General features: G+C 44.1%; 2 protein-coding genes across 2 annotated transcripts in view; one reads left to right on the forward strand and one right to left on the reverse strand.

Annotated features, from left to right (window-relative positions):
- Window positions 1–4,938: 4,938 nt before the first annotated feature.
- Window positions 4,939–18,182, reverse strand: LOC120039137 (protein transport protein Sec23A-like). The gene is made up of 17 exons (XM_038984659.1): window positions 18,016–18,182; window positions 16,249–16,474; window positions 15,773–15,830; window positions 15,418–15,504; window positions 14,729–14,965; window positions 13,816–14,043; window positions 12,384–12,542; window positions 11,421–11,536; window positions 10,746–10,950; window positions 10,450–10,539; window positions 10,123–10,229; window positions 9,640–9,793; window positions 9,171–9,248; window positions 8,234–8,395; window positions 7,638–7,724; window positions 6,332–6,553; window positions 4,939–6,050 (listed from the first exon to the last, which is right to left on the reverse strand). Exons 2-17 carry the CDS (start codon window positions 16,467–16,469, stop codon window positions 5,961–5,963), a joined length of 2,301 nt encoding a protein of 766 aa, XP_038840587.1. The 5' UTR covers window positions 16,470–16,474; window positions 18,016–18,182; the 3' UTR covers window positions 4,939–5,960.
- A 738-nt stretch (window positions 18,183–18,920) lies between these two features.
- LOC120039136 (coiled-coil domain-containing protein 85A-like) overlaps window positions 18,921–20,785 on the forward strand; it is a 2,951-nt gene continuing 1,086 nt past the window's right edge. Inside the window, exons 1-2 of the mRNA XM_038984658.1 lie at window positions 18,921–19,157; window positions 20,558–20,785. The exon at window positions 20,558–20,785 is cut by the window's right edge and continues 1,086 nt beyond it. Coding sequence (XP_038840586.1) covers window positions 18,921–19,157; window positions 20,558–20,785 — 465 coding nt within the window. The remainder of the gene's footprint in view (window positions 19,158–20,557) is intronic.

The raw sequence follows: 20,785 nt of genomic DNA on the forward strand, positions 1-20,785 counted from the left end.
TGTCCATAGATATCTGCACTTATTAGAGAACTCACTCACTCACTCACCATCCATCCAATATGAATCAAAACAGGTCATGAAAAACTGGTCAAACTCCACCGAAAATATGTTTCAACTGATGTGCAACATGTCGGCAATAAAATACAGAATTTGGCACTCCAACCCGTTGAATTGAAATTACTCTCCCTACCCGATTTGAGGGACGGCAAGTTTGAATTCAGCTTCAATCCACCATTATCATCTGTTCGAGTCGTTAGCCATTAGATTTTTTTCACACGAAGTGCCCTGAAATGACCCTCATCCATTCGATGAAGGATTGTCACGTTGTCAAAAGATTTGAAGAGCTTGTTCGCACAAAATCTGTGGGATTTGTATCGGTGATGCTCGCCTTCAATCTGTGATGAGCCGCTCTCTCTGCCTTTCTCTATTTTTTCCCTCTCTCAGAGATGATGAGATTACAGTTTATTGATTGCATATTTAATTTTGTGTGAACAATAATCAAACCATAGCGTCAGACTGGGAATAGGACCAATAGTATTTCTTATATTTCAGAACAGTACTTGGACTGTTTGACTGAGCCTGTCTGGGGTGGAGTGCCAGATGGGCGGGATTTGCACTTTTGGGACTATTCCATTGGCAATTACAAAATGATAAAGTCTTAACATACAAGACAAGCCTACCATAAAGACTATCTAGATAGCCATTGTTCAGTGTTACCATTAAGACGTCAACTAGTTAAGTGTTGCTATAAAGTCCATCTGTAATGTTCTGCAAAGAGGGCTCTGTTCTAATTGAAGGCCCACGTCGACAGGAACTGGGTAATCACTCAAACTTCTCACTCGATCTCCCTCTCCCCTCTGACAGTGTAAAAGCCAACACACTATCACAGTTTATTGTGAAATAGACACAAATTACTTATTGGACATTTGTGACAGGCACACGAAAAAGTCCACTGTGTGTATTACATGATTTTCTTTCGTCATAATGCCTCCTCCTTCCTTCCTTCCTTTTTCCGTGTGCCTGTCACAAATGTCCAATAAGCAATTTGTTTTCACAATAATCTGGGATACTGGGTTTGGTAGAAGCAGTGGCACAGCAGCTCTTCTCATTACTACGCTTGAGAGGCAGCACGCTCACATGAGACTCTGATTGGATAAGCTACAACAGAAAGCCAGGATACTTCACCCAAAATGTGTGTGTGTGTGACGTTGGTGGGACACAACAGTTCTTCTGATACATTTGTGATCATGAAGCATCACCACTGATGACAGTGGAAGATATCTTGATTGCAGTACTTATGGGGCATTATTTCAACCTTTCAAAGGGCTTAGCTTGGTATTATAGACTATTTACAGTAGTTGTAACAGACAGAAAAATAGAAGGGAACATGGATTGGGGTTAGGATGGAGTACACAGGAGGCTGCTGAGGGGAGGACAGCTCATAATGGCTGAAAGAGGAAATGGAATGGCATCAAACACCTGGAAACCATGTGTTTAATATATTTGATACTATTCCACCTATTCCACTCCAGCTATTACCATAAGCCCGTCCTCCCTGATTTGGTCAGTATTCCATCCCATCAGTGACCCTACTCCCCTTGTATAGGAGGCAGCTGGACGCAACTAGGCCATTGTTGTATAACCCATATTCCATACATTATGCTTACATAACATGTCTAGGACATACGTTGAAATGGAACATGCATGGTCAATTGTATGTGTCAGATAGGACGGATTCATATTTCGATTGCGCTCATATATAATGCACATATAATAAGACAAAAATGCTTTCTTACAGGTTTGGCTCTAAGCTTTGTTACACATTTTCAAGAAAGATAGAAATGGTCCACGCACACACACACACACAGTTGACTGATAAAACAGGAAATCAAAATGTCCTAGACACGCAAATATCAATCATCAACACATGCAAAGCTTAAATATACTGCAAAATGGATACATTGATGCAGGGAAGATCGGGCAATGAAATATGATGATTCGGTTGAATAATGCTCAATCCATGTCAAAAGCTGTCAACCATGAGACCTCACGTTAAATACCCATGCAATTTATAGCCCAACAAATGGACACACACACACACACACACATACAAAAGAGCTTAAACGGTTGCCGTTATGTTATGCAGGAGTGTCTATGACAAGCGGATTACTGCATAGAAATCATGACATTGCATGACATTTTTTGATCCACCAGCCCTGCCTTTTTTTTTAAAGCACATGTGCTTCCAAAGAGGTAAGAGCAGCAACATAGTAAGCATGGACATGAGATGTATCCCAAATGGCACCCTATTCCCTACATAGCCCTATGGGTCCTGGTCAAAAGCAGTGCACGATATAGGGAATAGATTGCCCTTTGGTTCACAGCCATAGACATGGGGCTTCACTTGTGTTTGGATGCTGGTGACTTCCGTGTGAAGCTGATAGATGGAGGGGAATTAGTCTCTCAACAGATAGAGACTAAGGATTAGTATAATCTGCACTTTACAGACCCTGGAAATCATACTGTCTGACTGGGTCTGCAGGGCGCTTTAGAAGCAGCGTCTAGAACAGTGGTTGTTTGTCACAGGCTGATTGTTGAATTCAAATCAAATTGTATTTGTCACATGCGCCGAATACAACTGGTGTAGACCTTACAGTGAAATGCTTAGTTACAAGCCCCTAACCAACAATGCTTTAAAATGTTAAGATTTAAAAAAATAAATGAAAGTAATAAATAATTAAACAGCAGCAGTAAAATAACAAGCAAGGCTATATACAGAGGGTACCGGTACAGAGTCAATGTGTGGAGGCTATATACAGGGGGTACCGGTACAGAGTCAATGTGGAGGCTATATACAGGGGGTACCGGTACAGAGTCAATGTGGAGGCTATATACAGGGGGTACCGGTACAGAGTCAATGTGTGGAGGCTATATACAGAGGGTACCGGTACAGAGTCAATGTGTGGAGGCTATATACAGAGGGTACCGGTACAGAGTCAATGTGTGGAGGCTATATACAGAGGGTACCGGTACAGAGTCAATGTGTGGAGGCTATATACAGAGGGTACCGGTACAGAGTCAATGTGTGGAGGCTATATACAGAGGGTACCGGTACAGAGTCAATGTGTGGAGGCTATATACAGAGGGTACCGGTACAGAGTCAATGTGTGGAGGCTATATACAGAGGGTACCGGTACAGAGTCAATGTGTGGAGGCTATATACAGAGGGTACCGGTACAGAGTCAATGTGTGGAGGCTATATACAGAGGGTACCGGTACAGAGTCAATGTGTGGAGGCTATATACAGAGGGTACCGGTACAGAGTCAATGTGTGGAGGCTATATACAGGGGGTACCGGTACAGAGTCAATGTGTGGAGGCACCGGTTAGTTGAGGTAATATGTACATGTAGATAGAGTTAACTATGGATAGATTATAAACAGAGAGTAGCAGCGTAAAATAAGGGTCTGGGTAGCCCTTCAGGAGTCTTATGGTTTGGGAGTAGAAGCTGTTTAAGAAGCCTCTTGGACCTTGACTTGGCGCTCCGGTACCGCTTGCCGTGCGGTAGCAGAGAGAACAGTCTATGACTAGGGTGGCTGGAGTCTTTGACAATTTTTAGGGCCTTCCTCTGACACCGCCTGATACAGAGGTCCTGGATGGCAGGAAGCTTGGCCCCAGTGATGTACTGGGCCGTACGCACTACCCTCTGTAGTGCCTTGCGGTCGGAGGCCGAGCAGTTGCCATACCAGGCAGTGATGCAACCAGTCACGATGCTCTCGAAGGTGCAGCTGTAGAACCTTCTGAGGATCTGAGGACCCATGCCAAATCTTTTTAGTTTCTTGAGGGGGAATAGGCTTTGTCATGCCCTCTCACGACTGTCTTAGTGTGTTTGGACCATGTTAGTTTGTTGGTGATGTGGACACCAAGGAACTTGAAGCTCTTAACCTGTTCCCCTACAGCCCCGTCGATGAGAATGGGGGCGTGCTCAGATCTCCTTTTCCTGTAGTCCACAATCATCTCCTTTGTCTTGATCACGTTGAGGGAGAGGTTGTTGTCCTGGCACCACACGACCAGGTCTCTGACCTCCCTATAGGCTCTCATCATTGTCGGTGATCAGTTGTGTTTTGATGTGATTGTGTATGTGGTTTTAATGTGCTGTGGGACATTGGGTGTGAGAGTGGAAATCGCAATTGTTTTTGTTGGATGTTTTTGTGCTAGTTATTTTTCCAATCTGGAATGCGGATCCATATTGCTCACTGCCCAGTGAAGCGACTGATTTGATCAAGTCCCTTTGAAGTAAATTACCAGGCTCCCGAGTGGCGCAGCGGTCTAAGGCACTGCATCTTAGTACAGTCCCTGGTTCGAATCCAGGCTGTATCACATCTGGCCGTGATTGGGATTCCCATAGGGTGGCGCATAATTGGCCCAGCGTCATCCGGGTTTGGCAGGGGTAGGCTGTCGTTGTAAATAAGAATTTGTTCTTAACTTGCCTAGTTAAATAAAAGGATTTTTAAAAATGTAAAAAAAATGAGACGAACTAGCCAGACCATTACGACCGGATACCAGGAAACACAGTCGATACAGAAATCAGGAGTCAGCTACACTATGAACCAGACAGCTGCCCTTTGACCCCTAGCTTATCTGTGTGAATGAGGATGTTCTCACCATAGAGATCCTATTAAATTACTAGAGGGGCCATGTCATAAACCCTCGAAGTTCCAGAACGCTAGTATTCTAATTCCATGGTTCACACTTCCACTAAAGTCATAGGCTCGCTTGCCAGGGACAAACATTTGAATATGGTGTCCGTCTACACAGACCAGAGAAATTGAAAAATTAATGATTCTCGGCTATTGCTGATCTATTTGACACATTTCTATGACATAGAAACCCATACAAAAACAATAATGAGGGAAACATAAAAAACATAGCTGGTGAATAAGGTTGTCTTGACATACTTTATATGCATAGCATTAAGAAACAAATCAGTCAGACTAAATCAATCAATTACGTTCCCTTTTTTACAGTAAGTACAAGTGTTAACATCAGGAACAGACTAGAGTAGGCGAGTGAAAGAACAGTGATGATGGGTTTCGGGGTAAGTTGTACAAAATGCCAGAGGGTAAGAAAACGGATATGTGGAAAAAGTAGTCAGTGGACTAGACTATGTAAAAGATGTGTTAGAAAAAAATAGGGGTTTTGTTTAATACAATAATAACATTTTTCATTGAACTTCCAGTCTTTCTGTATTCAAAAGGAAAACAGTAGCACTACAAGGAAAGATCGACAGTTTCATCAGAACATTATTTAAATTAATCATTATTTAGGGGAAATTTTATGGAAAAAATAAACTATAGGACGTTATCAAGAACATAAAAATATTTAAAGCGTCTCGAGCAGTAATCATTGACCAAACTACTACAGTAGCTACATGCCTTACCACAGACAGACAAACAAGTAAACCAATTCTAATCATTAGCCAAATTATTATTATAAAGGTGAGATGGAATGTAAGAACTGTGATTAATATCCCCAAAAGGCTCAACTGAGGATGCCTGGTCCCAGATCTGTTTGTGCTTTATAAGCCAACTCCTACGGTCATTGTCAAGGCATGAAAGACTGATCTGGGACCAGGCTACAACTGAGGTGCAGTAAAGCTTTTCCAGTATGGGGGAGAATGTCAATCACAATTTTAGGGAAGCAAAATTCCGGAAACTTAAAGCAGGAATGATAATAACTTAGAGGATTTGAAACCATCATAGGTCATACGTGGGGAAAGGAAAGGTTACTAGGTCCCTGTATTAATACAGGAATGTCTCTCTCTTTCCTTCTCATCCCCCTCTCCTTTCACGTCCTTCACTTTGGTAGCCTCGTAAACCAGACGTATCGTGAAGTGAAATAGAACGGTGGGCATATCGGTCTGGTTACGAAGGCTATCACTTTGGTCCCGGGACTGGGAATTTAAGCGGCGCTCGACACGGCCAGCTTCTTTAAGTGGTCCATGAACACCTGTAGACTGACGTCATCTGTGAGGATGGGGGCTCCGGTCTCCTATGAGAAAAGACAGAAATGTGATGAGTATGGTGAAACACTAGAGTAAAGCTTCCTTCAGTTGGATCACATTCAAATTGGCAGAATAGAGACAGATGGTGCATGAAGCTCAACCACTTGTAAGACTAGAATTCCTTGAAGAAAAATACAATTGACTCCCCATGATGAAACTCCAGCCTTGACGTCACCTATTTCCAAATCAAGTCTCCAGCTGTTATTGTACATAAAAACTGCTTATCAGTTTACGTTTTGAAGAATGAATGAATTGAACATTGTATTACCTGTCCCCAGGAGTAGAGGTTGTTGTGTGTCTGGGAGGGGTTGACCTTGGACAGGAGGAAGCGGGCCTGGGACCCTCCGTGCTCTGTGTCGATGTACCGGGGCATGGGGAAGCGGGTCTGCAGGATCTCCTGGGCGTCATCCACGGGTGCTACCAGTAGATGCTTGAAGTTCTCGTACTCCGGCTGCTCCTGGTAACCCGCCTTACGCCACTGGGCGATGGTCTGGTGGAGAGATAGAGATACAACAGGGTTATAGACATGGTAGGATGGTGTGTTTTGGTGTTAGTCGTATAGATCAGTGTTAGTCATGGTAGGATGTTGTGTGTTGGTGTTAGTTGTATAGACCAGGGCTATTGTCATGGTAGGATGTTGTGTGTTGGTGTTAGTTGTATAGACCAGGGTTAGTCATGGTAGGATGTTGGTGTTAGTTGTATAGACCAGGGTTAGTCATGGTAGGATGTTGTGTGTTGGTGTTAGTTGTATAGACCAGGGCTATTGTCATGGTAGGATGTTGTGTGTTGGTGTTAGTTGTATAGACCAGGGCTAGTCATGGTAGGATGTTGTGTGTTGGTGTTAGTTGTATAGACCAGGGTTAGTCATGGTAGGATGTTGGTGTTAGTTGTATAGACCAGGGTTAGTCATGGTAGGATGTTGTGTGTTGGTGTTAGTTGTATAGACCAGGGTTAGTCATGGTAGGATGCTGTGTGTTGGTGTTAGTTGTATAGACCAGGATTATAGTCATGGTAGGATGCTGTGTGTTGGTGTTAGTTGTATAGACCAGGATTATAGTCATGGTAGGATGTTGTGTGTTGGTGTTAGTTGTGCCAGCTAATCTCTTTTTTGTCATTTGTGAGAAAAATCTCTAACATGTTGAGAATAGAAAATGATAGGACATAGTGAATGACAGGACATAGTGAATGACAGGACATAGTGAATGAGTGAATGACAGGACATAGTGAATGACAGGACATAGTGAATGAGTGAATGACAGGACATAGTGACTGACAGGACATAGTGACTGACAGGACATAGTGAATGACAGGACATAGTGAATCTACTAATATGTACCCCATTTCTTCAAACCCATCCCATCATGCAGGTACACACACGTCTTGTTTCTTGTTGTAATATTGATAGTGATTTACATTGTTGTTTATGCTCTACATGATGATGCGCAGCTTGAGATGCGAGGAAATAATAAATAATAACAATAAATAATAATTATTACAGCACAGTGGTGGTGTTCCAGCTACTAATAACTGGCATGAGACCACCAGCGCTGCTCTGTTACAGTGTGACCTCTCACCTCTCCGTGGTAGATGACCAGCTGGAAGAAGGTGTCCATGAGGAGGATCCGGTCTGGGAGAATACTTCCACTGTCCAGGAGAACAGGCTGTAGAACAGACAGACGGGACACAACAGGATAAGTCTCACATCCATTTGTTTTTACAGAGAAAGGTAGTGTGGAACACATTGAGCATGTGAATATTTGTCAAAACGAATTTGCTCTTAGGGAAATGTGACCTAATTATCTAATATATAGACTGGTTTTATAACAGAGTAGATTGGAAAACAAATAATTAAGAAAGTTGATTAGAATTAAATTCAATATTTAATAATTGATTGGTCGCGTACACATTTTGCAGATGTTATTGCAGGTGCAGCGAAATGCTTATGTTTCTAGCTCCAACAGTGCAGTAATACCTCACAATACACACACACAATACACACAAATGCTGAAAATTAAAATTAAGAAATGTCAGTAAGATTTTTTTTTAAATACTGCAAAGTTTTCTAGGAGCTAGAAACTGGTCGACCATGTCTTTCGGCGCCATCTAGTACACTATATAGACAGAGAGTGTGTCATTAGTGTGTGTCCATAGTATTTGGTAGGAGTCTGACCTCTGGTGGGCCGTGGAACGAGTAGGAGTACAGGATGGGCTGGATCATGATGAGAGACTGGGTCAGGTCCTGGCGGACAAAGTTGTGTCTGTAGTAGGAACACTCATCTGGGCTGTTGTTGAACACCTGCAGGAACGGCGACCGGCGTAGGTGGAACATAAACTAGAGGGAGGACAGAGACATTATTCTAACGATTATAATGAAATATGCTTTTTGGAGAAAAAAATATCTTTTTTTTTTTTTTTTTTTTTTTTTTGATATTTGGGATATTGCTTCTAGCATCATCAAATGTTCCTGTACATATCCCACTGAGGTCAACTAAACTAAGTGGAAGTTATGAGGATCTGTGCAATGGGAATATTTAAGATGAATAAAGTTAACGTTCAGTTTAGAGTGATTAACACAATGTTTAGAATATTTATACATTTTCCAGTTCTGTAATAAACATGATTTTTCAGTGTTCTGTTTGTGACACTCGGGTTGACGGCCACTAGACACAGTGCTGTGTGGTATGGATTAAACTCCTGTCTGTTGACAGTGATTGACTCCAGACTGGAGGTACAAGGACACACTATTGTATGATGCTGTAGCAACTGACAAAGTCACTGCCGTTTGTTTCAACGTCATACAAGCCTCTGGCTGGTGTTAAAAGTTGTCAGAGAAGGCCAATTACACATGTTTCTCTGCTTCTGTGCTGGGTGGTGTTTGGATACAGCCGTTGACTAGTTTTTCATGTACACATATATCCCATTTGACATAAATATCTTATTTGTTGTTAAAGTTGGAGGTAAGCATGTATATACTCAAGTAATCATTCAGATATCGACGAGCTAGTTAAATCTATTCCAGTTCTACTCCATTAGAAGGACTTGTATTGAAGGGCTCTTATTGAACAGCTCATGTAGTTCCAGAGTGTACCACTAGGCGTCAGTCTTACCTGTGGGTAGAGTGAGAGGGACTCCGAGAGCTTGAAGGAGGTGGGGTCATCTTTGTTGAACTGACCGAACTTCTGACACTGTAACCAAGGAGACAAGACAAACGTCAGCGTCTTGAACTAAAGGAATCAACACATACCTTAGGACTTCAGTTAAGTGGTGTTACTTTAGTTTAGGTATACCACACAACTTCCGAAACGTCATAGAGGGATTTAAACTGTCAATGAATTAGTATTCACGTCATACTACTTCACATTCCAGACAACTCCTTTCTACATTCTTCTACAATGAATAAGAACAAGGAGACACAAGAATACAAAGGATTCTTCTATCCACAATCACCCACAACTCCTACAAACATTCAGCTATGTGAAGAACAACAGGCTACTCTCTTGGAATAGCCAAGCTGGGACCAATGCCCAATGACATTACAAAGCCTGTCACACATTGGTCAGCCTAGCTGTCACTCACCAGGCGAATGAGCTGTCTGTCCAGCCAGCGCAGGACGTCCGGCCCCTCTTCCGACTCGGCCCTGAACACGCCCAGCCTGGCCATGATGACCGCCGACGCCTCCTGGTCGAAGGACGACTCGATGTGCTGGATCTGGGACTGGGCGTCGGCCCAACTGGATGGAGGGAGAAAGAGGGAGTGGACAGGTTAGGGGCGGGGCGAGACTGACGCACGTGTGCGTAAGCACAAATGCAGGCTGCACGTCCACTTCCAGTCCTTTAACAGGATAGGGCGAATGTCAACATCCTCATTTGTACGGTCAATATTGACTTTGTGGTAACTCACTGCTTAAGGACAATGTGAGAAATGTGACGTGTACAAAATGCAGACTCTTGCATATATGTAAGGGCTGTCAGTTCAGTCACACTTCCGTCAAGAACGATGGAGCAGTTCTGCAAACCCACTTCCTGTTTACTGTTTCGAAGCAAGAGAGAGGAGACTTACTTCCTGGCGACGGTGGTAACCCTGATCCTCCTCTGGGTGTTGGAGTGTTGGTACTGGGTGACAAACTGGACCGCTCCTCTACCACCCTGAGGGATTGGGGCGTTGTGCTGCACAGAGAAAATAACTACAATAGTTAAGATAGGAGTACATTTAATATTGCTAAACATCCTATTTGAATACTAGAAACCATGTCCTAAGTAATCACTGAGGTGAGAATGATGAATTGTCACATTACATTGGTTTGGTCGACCCAAATCAATGACAACTTTGAGTAAGGATGAAATGAGGAACAAATGAGATGTGTTTGATCAAAGGGAGTGTGTTTACCTGATTGACGACCTCGAAGTACAAGGCCAACGTAGTGGAGGGACTGAGACTGCAGATTTTCCACTGGGTTGTTCCTCCAACACCTACCTCCTGTAACAGAGACAAAGGGCCATTGAGGTCGATGGAAAACATCTTCCCAATTCACTTCCAGAGGGGAAAATGCTATTAGAATAGAAGGTTGAACAATTCCGCAAAACATTCCTGAAATTCTGGAAAAGCCGGGAATTTTGGGACCGTTTCTGGATATTTTTTTTTTTTAACCCTATTTGGATTCTGTATGGGCCTGAAAGACTCACGTTCTCTGATATACACGGTCCCTTGGCGCTGAGGGAGACACAGGGCCCGATGGCCCCCGATACCTTCAGCTCCCTGGACGTCTTGACTTCCAGCGTGCCTCCGAAGGCCATGCGGAACTCTCCGTTGTAGTCCTTACTGAAGACCCTCTGGAAGGTCTGCTTGAACAGAGAGGTGTTGAAGGAGTCGCCCATCGCTATGTGACCTCTGAGAGGAGGCAAACCGGGGGGGGAAAAAACATGAATATTCAGTTGCATAATTCCGTAAGTGAAGCTGAATAAATCGAATATAAATACAAACTAAAAGTCAGTTTGAGCTAGTGAGGATGAAGTTTCTGGAAAGGCCATTCAATCGAATGTAGAGGAATTGTACAATGGTGTTTCTTCTTCAGGTAAAATGAAAGCTTCAGTAGAGTTCTCAATAGGTCAGTCGTAGGTAGATAGGGATGTATAGTAGACTAAGGAAAGGCCGTAGTAGATAGTCCCTTAGGTAATTATGGCACGCTATGGCTGCGTTTAGACAGGCAGCCCATTCTGATCTTTTGACCAATCAGATCGGAAAAAGATCTGATGTGAAAAGATCTCAGGTGAAAATACCAATCGTTGCCAAAAAATATCAGAAATGGGCTGCCTGTGTAAATGCAGTATATTATATATATGTCTGAGACTGGTACTAACCCAGTGAGGTTGGATAAACATTTCATCTCTAGAAGTCCGGTCTGATCCAAGGCACAGGCGTAGATGTCAATACTGTGGCCGTTCACTGCCACACGGTTCGCCAAGGCTTCGTAGTACTGAATAAAACAAGGGAACAGTTTGCAACATATACAAACAGTGCTGTGTAGCACCTTGAGAACTCTTTGGAGCATCGGTGTCCATGAACATACCTCAACAGAAGAGGTACGGAGAGAAGAGAGCGCAAACTTGAGCGAAATATTTGACACATCGTGAGAGCTTGACGTGAGTGAAAGAACATAATTAAGCTAAACTATATTAAGACAAAAATCGCTTAAGTTGTTTCATCCATCTTAGCTCTAAAAACTAGCGTAGTCTTAAAGATGGAATCCGCAGTAGAGGGAAACAGTGCCACTAGCCGCCCCAACACCATTCTTATTGTTGCCGAGCTAAGGAGTGTCGCGCAGCATGGTAAAACAAAATTGCACCAGTGGAGGCTGCAAAGGGGAGGACGGCTCATAATAATGTCTGGAATGGAGAGAAGGGAATGGCATCAAACACATGGAAACCATTTGTTGATGTATTTGATACCATTCTACCTATAACGTTCCAGACATTACCACGAGCCCGTCCTCCCCAATTAAGGTGCCTCCTGTGAATTGCACCACATATTGTGTTCTATCGTGCGTGCAATGATGTCCGAGGAGAAAAATACATTTGTTGTTTTCAGTAACTTCTGTTGTAAGATCGCAAACGGACGTGGCAGTTCCACCAATTAAGGATTCCAGCTTTAACTCTAAAAACTAGCCCACTAAGGGCAAACAACTACAAAACAACCACTTTTACAAGATATAACCAACCCACATACAAGTTCTTTTTCACAGTGTCCATGTACAACATGGACAATAAAACGTCCATTCTACGCTATCCATTCTACGCTATCCATTCTGTTATTCTTGGACTGACCTTGGTGGCTTTCTTCAGATGCCGTGCGTTGTCCTTGGTGATGTCATGCCAGGAGCGGATGGGGGTCTTGAGTTCGTCTCCCACCACCATACCGGGGCCCTGGGTGGGGGGTCCGCCCATGAACATCATCACACGGGCCCCTGTGTTGGGAAACGTACCCTAGGGGTGGAAAGATGGTGGCTATGGTCAGTATGATCAAGATTTGATTTACTTATTTGATTAATTCAACCATAAATATGGTATTTCTGACTGAGATGTGACTGCCAATCACAGAAGCTGCCATTAGGTTATTGTAGTCTGATTGAACTGTAGTATGATATAACTGAATGTATTGAGAATTTCCAGGTGAACAATAACGACAGCAATCGTTGATAACAGCAATCTAAATCACGTGGGTTTTATAAGTTGGAACAGGGAGACACCTCCAGAACAGAGAACATGTCTGTCTTTCTGTAGCCCCTACTTTCTAATCTCACAGCACCAATGTTCTGTAAACACCCGCCGAGAGGCTTGTGGGAAGTCACAACATCAGCCGCTACAGAATCACAGTCACAGAATACATTAACAATCAGTGTCCTGTGTCCTGGTACCTCCAGTCTGGCATCACCATCAACAGATGTGACAACAATCCAGAACATTCACTATCATTTCTAGTGACCACCAACCCGTCCCAAACAGAACACTGGATATACTGTGTATTACATGAAGGGAAAACATACGCTAAGCATTGAGTTAATTACTCTTCACTAAATCATTTCCCCATTACAGTGACATCCCAAGTGATTTGACTGTGAAATTGTATGCAAATGCTCCCTCAGTCACGGTAAGTAGTCCCCAAACTACCGATATCCCTTCAAGAAACTCATTCCTATTACGTTACCATACAGACCAGAGGCCGGTTTCCCGAAAGCACCTTAAGGGGAAGTTCATGGTTAGAACCGTCAGAATGGATGAAGTCAGACTGTTTTTCTCTAATCTTTCCATTATCAGTAGACATCAGCACCAGAGGACAGGACGGCAGGGAACATAGCTGTTCTAACACCTACAGCATGTTAGTTGTGTTACCAGAGAGAGGAAGAGAGGATAGTGGACAGACAGAGACAGCAATAAGGCAAAAAGAAAGAAGCTGACCTTTGACCTAAGAAAGTACGAGTGGTACTATTGGCAGACCTAACTGAAGAGATAATGCCAGTGTGTGTGTGTGTGAGAGAGAGAGGAAGTGTGTGAAAGGTTAGTTGAAACCTGTGACATGTCAGAGAGGGTAAGGTTCAGTTGAGTGTTGAAGGTCATTTGTCTACGTTGACCTCATAGAACCAGGTTATTTGTACACCGCACAAAATGTGTACATAGGACTGTGTGTTTGTGTAAGTGTGTGTGTGTGTGTTTGTGTAAGTGTGTGTGTGGGTATGCACGCTTATGTAACTGTTATTACCTCCAGCAGGCCCACGGCGATGGACAGTGCTATTCCAGTAGAGCGCAGTGGTCTCTTCCCCTGTGGTACAGGCCAGGGATCTCTCTGCAGCTCGCCCAACAGGTCTGTCAGGTTCATGTCTACCTTATGGACCGGCTGCAGGAACCTACAGGTGACGGCTGGATCCTGAGGGGCCACGGGACGACCCTGAGGCCCAGATGCCGCCGGGTTCGTCAGGCCTAGCATCTCCTGAAAGAGAGAAAGAGAGCTATGAGTTCTCATGGACTTTCAACGATGGTATTGTGGAATATTGCATGGCAGAGTTTTTCTTGTCCTGGCCAGTCTCTTGACTGTATTCTATATGGGCCTAACGGTCTGACTGTACACAATATCATATACAACACTGTATTTCAAAGTACCTCTGACAATGTTTTTGAATATTACATGACAGACTAAGGGAGTTTTCCCTGTCGGCTGTATTCTGTATAGGCCTACCACTCTGTTTCTGGGTGTTAGGAACCTAGGGCTTTTCTTCTGTATGGAACACTACCCATGTAGTGGCATAGACACATTCTATGTCATTCAGTGACACCTGGCTGTCTTTGACCTGTATCCTGTCCCCATTCTACTGTTTTATTGTCATTTAATTTCCAATTGATACAAGGGCACCTAGACATGATCATATGACAAACGACCACAACAAAGATCCTATTCTATTTCTATGGACAAAGCAGACTGTGACCTAGATCAGGGGTCTCAAACATACGGCCCTCGGGCCAAATGCGTTCCGTGAAAGAATTAATGCGGCCCGCGGTTGTCGTCATAAATATAGCCTACAGTCATCTTAGTACAACTAATCCAGACCTTTTCCCAAAACGAATGAATGCATTTTCAAGACTACTTGCCTTCCCGTATGTAACAGTTACTGACTAACCTGGATTTGTTTGGAGGAAAGCTCCTTGGTTCCTCTGAACACGTAGCTCTTTGCAATGCCCTCGCAGCTCAGCTCGTGGACCTGCACCATGCGTCCGAAGGTGATGAGGCCTACCAGGGCGTTGGGGGGCAGCAGGGACAGGGACATCTGCAGGGACTCCTTCAGGGCCTGCAGGTCCTCCTCCTCCAGACACGTGTCCACCACGTAGAGGAAGATGAGCGGGGTCGGGGGGCCGCGCTACATTGGTGGCAGAGACGGGATTGGAGAGGTTATTTTACAGAAACAAAGTGTTGGGTCTTTAGTTTTGAGTTGACATGGTTTTTCTATGTTGCAGTGTTTTGAGTTCTTCCATGTTGGGATGGTGTCACATGACATGTGATACACTTTGTGGTCAAGTGACTTTTGTAACCCGATGTCACTTTGTAAATTGACAACGTCCATTACAATAAACAACAAAGACTGTCTAAAGAAATGATGAACTTAAAAGTGATGGTAATGTCATGTGGTGTGTACATTTTCCAGTACATTCTTTGTGGCTGGTAACTCAACTTGAGGATTAAAGAAACATTCATATTTGATGAAGCAATTTTGTGGGTTGAGACGTACAACTACAAAGCCAGGCGCGTGTACAGAACATAGTGTCTATGTGCAACGTTCAGAGATCTCTATGTAGAACTTAACGCGTTTACCTGCACGATGTACTCAATGGTTGAGAACTGTGGCATGAGCTCAGCCGGCTGGTTTACGTCCGATATGCCGGCGTATGACGGGGGGAACTGTGAAGGAGAGAACGAGAAGACAAAAGAGGTTAGCTAGCAGCTTCACCTGCTAATGGAATGTAGATGGGCCACTTTAAAGATATTCCTATTACCACCAGCTGTGTTCCTTTGTGGAATATGACTAGTATAAACACAGGAATGTAGCTAGGCCGCCTACAGATATGGCTCTTATTATAGGTCTAAATGGTACATTATGCACCCGGTACTCTATGGTAGAATGGTGTTTGGTCCTACAGCTCAGGTTAGTCCATTGTGGTGTACTCACTGGGTTTCTTTGGAAGCAGAAGTTGCACGCCCATATTTTGGCTCTGTAGTCAACTTGGCTACAAAAGGGGGGAAAAGACAGAGCTACTTGGATACAGTGTACAGCAGCAGTCAAACAGACCTGTCACCTAGCCTGAGGCTGTTAGCGCTTCTAGAGCAGATGTACATTGGATTGTTAAGGTGTGGATAGGGTTGATCCACCACACCTGTCCCTGAGTGATATAGCTACACCTAAGCGTTCCTAAAGATATTCAATACTTAGTTGGTGATCCCTTTCTTCTCCTACTCTTCCCTTCACCCGAGACGTAAGTTCTCAGAAGAATAAAATGCTTAGATGAAAACAAAGAGACGCCATGTAAGTCGTTGGACATAGCTTAGCTTTTAGCTAAGTGCTTGTAAAAACGTCAACAAGCAACCATTAAAAACACTCACTCAGCCTAAAACAACAACATTCACCGCCACTACTCAAATACTCACCATAGTGGGTTTAGTACGGCCTTGCAGTTGGCCCTGCTACAGAGGACCGGTTCGTACTGCACCGGTGGCAGGTCTGGCCTCTCCTTGAGTGGGGTGAAGAAGCAGGAGACAGGCACTACCAGCCGGGTAGCTTCCAGCCTGCTCGAGGGCCACAGGTTCCAGCTAAAACGCACGCCGTCCCGATCCTCATTCTGTTGGATAAACTCCTGGTATGTCGCCATGGCAACTTCAATGGGAAAGAAAGTGAAGAGATTCTTAATAAACTCGTCTGGTTAAATAAAGGTTAAATAAATAAATATGGAGAGAAGGTAGTCCGATAGCTAAACTAGCTCTAGCTAAGGGCAGGTAGTCTGTCTTAGCTTCTCCGAGAGCTGTTTGAGTCTGGAGTTCGGTGTGAGCTACTCTCACTTTTCACTCTTTCCATGGTTTTGTTCCAAATTCATAGGTGGAGGCCTATGTGGAATATGGATGATGATGATGTTCGTCATCAAAACCTGTTTGGCATGTTTTGATACTTTAAGAGTCCCTGGGCTAATTTTGAATCCTACGTAAATGTTGGTCACAACTATTTCAGCTACGTAACATTTCAGGGACGAGTGAGACGTGGGCTTACGTGCCTCGGTAGGTATGAACGGCAGTAACCAGATGTCTTAGATTTCTATAGCTTTGGAAGTCCAGACATATGCTGTGTTTTGCACAATCATGTGACATGTACATTTTATATCTGATCTTATCTAGAAATGAGAAATACACAAAAAATGTAATAAAATTGTCTGATGATGGCATTGGAACCGCTCACATGAAAAGAAAAGGGGACATTTTGAGTTCAATGCTAAAGCATTAAAGCTGCAATTTGGTAAAAATACAGGCATGTCACATGATTGCACAAAACACAGGGCCCTAGTTATGGAATGTTATGGAACGTTTCCTTGTAATGTAATGTAATTCCATGTAATGTTATGGAACAGACCACCACCACTTGATGGTCTTCTGACACACTTATCAAGACAGAACTGTCTGTTCCAAACCATAGTTCACTTCAGCTATCTAATTCAGATATGAACAAAAATGAACGCCAACACGCACCTCTCCATTCTCTCATTCAGGGGAACCCTCTGCAATCAAACAACTCTACCAGGTGATTGACAGCTGGCCTACAGGACCCTTAACTCGAAGTAGTATCGATCCATTGATTACATAACTGAGTGCTTACATGGACAGACTAAAAACGGTCTCTTCTAACTATGCTACATACTGGCATATCTTAGCTATTACTGGCCATTACTAGGAACCAAATGATGATCATCTTGGCAACGTTTAGCTACAAGCATGTTGTAGCAGTTAAATGGTTAGACAGGTATCACAAATCACATTTTAGGATCTCGTCCCTGGTAGAGATGCCTTCCCGAAAGGAGGCGGATGCTAGTAGCAGCAACAAGCTAGTTAGCGACAGGTTCTAGTTAACGTTGGCTAGAAACATTGAAATCTTAGGTAACGTTAGCTAACGTCAGTTAGCATTTTATCAAATTCCGGGAGTGTTCCTAAAGTCAAACTGCCATCGACATATCATGCATGATAACTTGATATAAAACACGATCATGCAAGTTAAATTAACGATACAGATGTTAACTAGGCTAGCCTTGCTAACGGACTAACCCAGTTTTTAGTCGGCTTTTTTCCTGGACGAACCAAGGAAACGCAAACAGAATGGCCTAGCTAGACACTTTTCATCAAATTGATGCAAGCAGATCAGACGGAGAACCATACCTTTTATACAGATCCGGTTGGAAATCCAGACGAAGGTAAATAAATATTAGACTGTAATAAATCGGATCAGCATTTAGGTGATAAATACCGATGCGCAAACAGAATGAGAGAGCGAAGAATCTGTGGGGGCAACTCCCGGCCGGTGTTCCTCTACTTCAGTAGAATGACGTGTTACTACATATTCTGGCCCTCGTGTTCATGACGTAGGATACAAGCACGCACACGAGGATCATGGGAAATGAAGTCCTGAATTTATTGTAGGCCTATAATAAAGATGACGAAATGCTGTAGCCCATGGCGTTTGATCTGTAGATGGCGCTGGGTACCAAAGCATACCCATCACACCCGCATCATTTGGAGAGAGAGAGAGAGAGAGAGAGAGAGAGAGAGGAGGTTCTGCTAGTCACTGCAGTCACGCTCTCTCCCTCTATTCACGCGCAGTGCACTTGCCTGGCGATGCTACAGCGGTTCCTCCTCCCTTATGTATTGGACTGTACAGCTACAAGAGGCGGGAGATGCGCATCAGCAACCCGCTACCCGCCGAAGCTCTCTCCACTTCAGGACGGAAGAGACTAAATGTAGATGCATTCAGGTGCAAACTTGCATGAACTAAAAAATAGTCCATGTCGGGGTTTCGGGATGTTAGATAGCTGCACGTAGCCTTTTCTAGGGCTATATTCCACTGTTGGACGAGGGAGTCGGCGGCGTCCTCAGCTGTTGCATTTGGGGGCTGAAGTGTTCGGAGCACAGAGAGAGGTCAGGCAACTATGCGATTTGATTTCGAACGGTAATTCCGGATCAGTTTGACTTGTGCGGCTGATGCGAGCGGAGGTTGACTCTCAGTGCCCTCTGAGTTGTATTTCAAGCCTGTTGTCGCCGGTATTACCGACAACGGAACCGTAGGGATGGAAAAAGCTAGTCAGCCACAGCTTTCGCTGTCCATAACAAAGAATGAAAGTCCAGCGGAGGACATCTCAAATATACAGGACGAGGACCTTCTCAAGTGGAGCAAAGAGGATTTGGTGCGGCGGCTCCGGCGGTCTGAAGCCGATAAAATGAGCGTGATACTGGACCACAGCAATCTGATCCGCGAGGTCAATCGCAGCCTCCAGCTGCACTTGAACGAGATAAGAGGGCTGAAGGTGAGGAATGGGCGCGCACGGCATTTCTAAAAAGATGAGATCATAGTTAACGTCGGGGAGGCCGCACTGGCGCACCTGGGCGCGCACAGCATGAGAGGGTGTTCGGAGTTGAGTTTGCGCGTTCTTTAAAGGGCGCCGCTGTCCACATGATGAAATGGAGGCAGGATGTATATAAGTTCATTTCATTTTACAAGATCTCTCTCCCTCTCCCTGTGCATGTATCTGTGAGCGTGCATGTGCCTACTTGTGTGTGTGTGCATCCATCATCTTCCATCAGACAGCATAGTGAGAGGGCATCTGGGCTAAATGTCAAGCATCATCATTCTTCTCTCTTTCTCGCTCACTCACCTGTTGTCTTTAGTCTTCATCTCCTTTGCAAAAGCTTTGGTGTGTAGGCCTGGGGCACAACCTCGGTGCTTGCTCTTGGAATATCATCAACAAACTCTACTAGGCTACAGGAGTAAACCTAGTTTTTTTGTATTTTACCTTTATTTAACTAGGAAAGTCAGTTAAGAACAAATTCTTATTTTCAATGACGGCCTAGGAACAGTGGGTTAACTGCCTTGTTCAGGGGCAGAACGACAGATATGTACCTTGTCAGCTCGGGGATTCAATCTTGCAACCTTTCGATTACTAGTCCAACACTCTAACCACTAGGCTACGCTGCCGCCCCTATTGAACCCAGAATACTCATTAAACTCCTCAAATATATGACTTCTCTCTCCCAAATCTTATTTGGTGCAGTGTAACTAGCAATAATAATCCTGGCATAATCTTATTATTTCTCCAAGCTACATAGACTTGATTTAACATCCTCCTCCAATACTCGGAGCTTCATTAAAACGAGATAGGAGCGACTGAGATGAAGCACGTGGGGATGGAGGAAGGATCCTTGGCTGCTTCAGAGAGCAGACCCAAAAGCCCAGCCCGAAGCACCATGGTACCTAATTAAAGTACACGTGCTGGAGGGTCTGAGGAGTATGTTATTATGGATAATTAGGGGAGGTGGAGAACTTTGGACAAAGATGCCATCATGTTGCAAATGAGAGAGAGAGAGGTATGTTCTGGCCTGGTGCTTTGCTTGCCCTCCCTCCCTGGCTCCCTCTCTCAGCTCACTCACGGACTATTTGCCTTCTACCACTCTTAAATCCAACATTTTCACATCCATATTTATGTAATACAGAGGTTTATGAGCAGCTGGATTTCATTTTTATTTGACTCTGTCTTTGATTGACATGATATTAAAGCGAAGTTCCCTCGAATAAGAGATTTCTACCTCAGTAGGACCTAGATAAGAGTGAATGAATAAAATAGCACTAAGGAACACTTCTCACCTCTCTTTCTCCACTCCTCCCCTCTCCTCTCCTCCCCTCTCCTCTCCTCCCCTCTCCTCTCATCAGGACATCAACCAGAAACTACAGGAGGACAACCGGGAGCTGAGGGACCTGTGTTGTTTCCTGGATGACGACCGTCAGAAGGGCAAGCGGGTGTCCAGGGAGTGGCAGCGACTGGGGCGCTACAGTGCCTCCATCATGAGGAAGGAGGTGACATTGTACCTTCAGAAGCTCAAGGAGCTGGAAGTGCGGCAGGACGAGGTGGTCCGGGAGAACCTGGATCTCAAAGAACTC

This window comes from Salvelinus namaycush, unplaced genomic scaffold (genome assembly GCF_016432855.1).
Source record: "Salvelinus namaycush isolate Seneca unplaced genomic scaffold, SaNama_1.0 Scaffold256, whole genome shotgun sequence".
NCBI classification, from domain to species: domain Eukaryota; kingdom Metazoa; phylum Chordata; class Actinopteri; order Salmoniformes; family Salmonidae; genus Salvelinus; species Salvelinus namaycush.

Coding starts and splice junctions, on each gene's coding strand:
- LOC120039137 (XM_038984659.1), bottom strand. CDS start 16,469: ATGGCGACATACCAGGAGTTTATCCAACAGAATGAGGATCGGGACGGC. Junction 12,543..13,815: donor TCGCCGTGGGCCTGCTGGAG/GTAATAACAGTT, acceptor TTCCACCCCTAG/GGTACGTTTCCCAACACAGG. Junction 10,230..10,449: donor ACTTCGAGGTCGTCAATCAG/GTAAACACACTC, acceptor TTCTCTGTGCAG/CACAACGCCCCAATCCCTCA.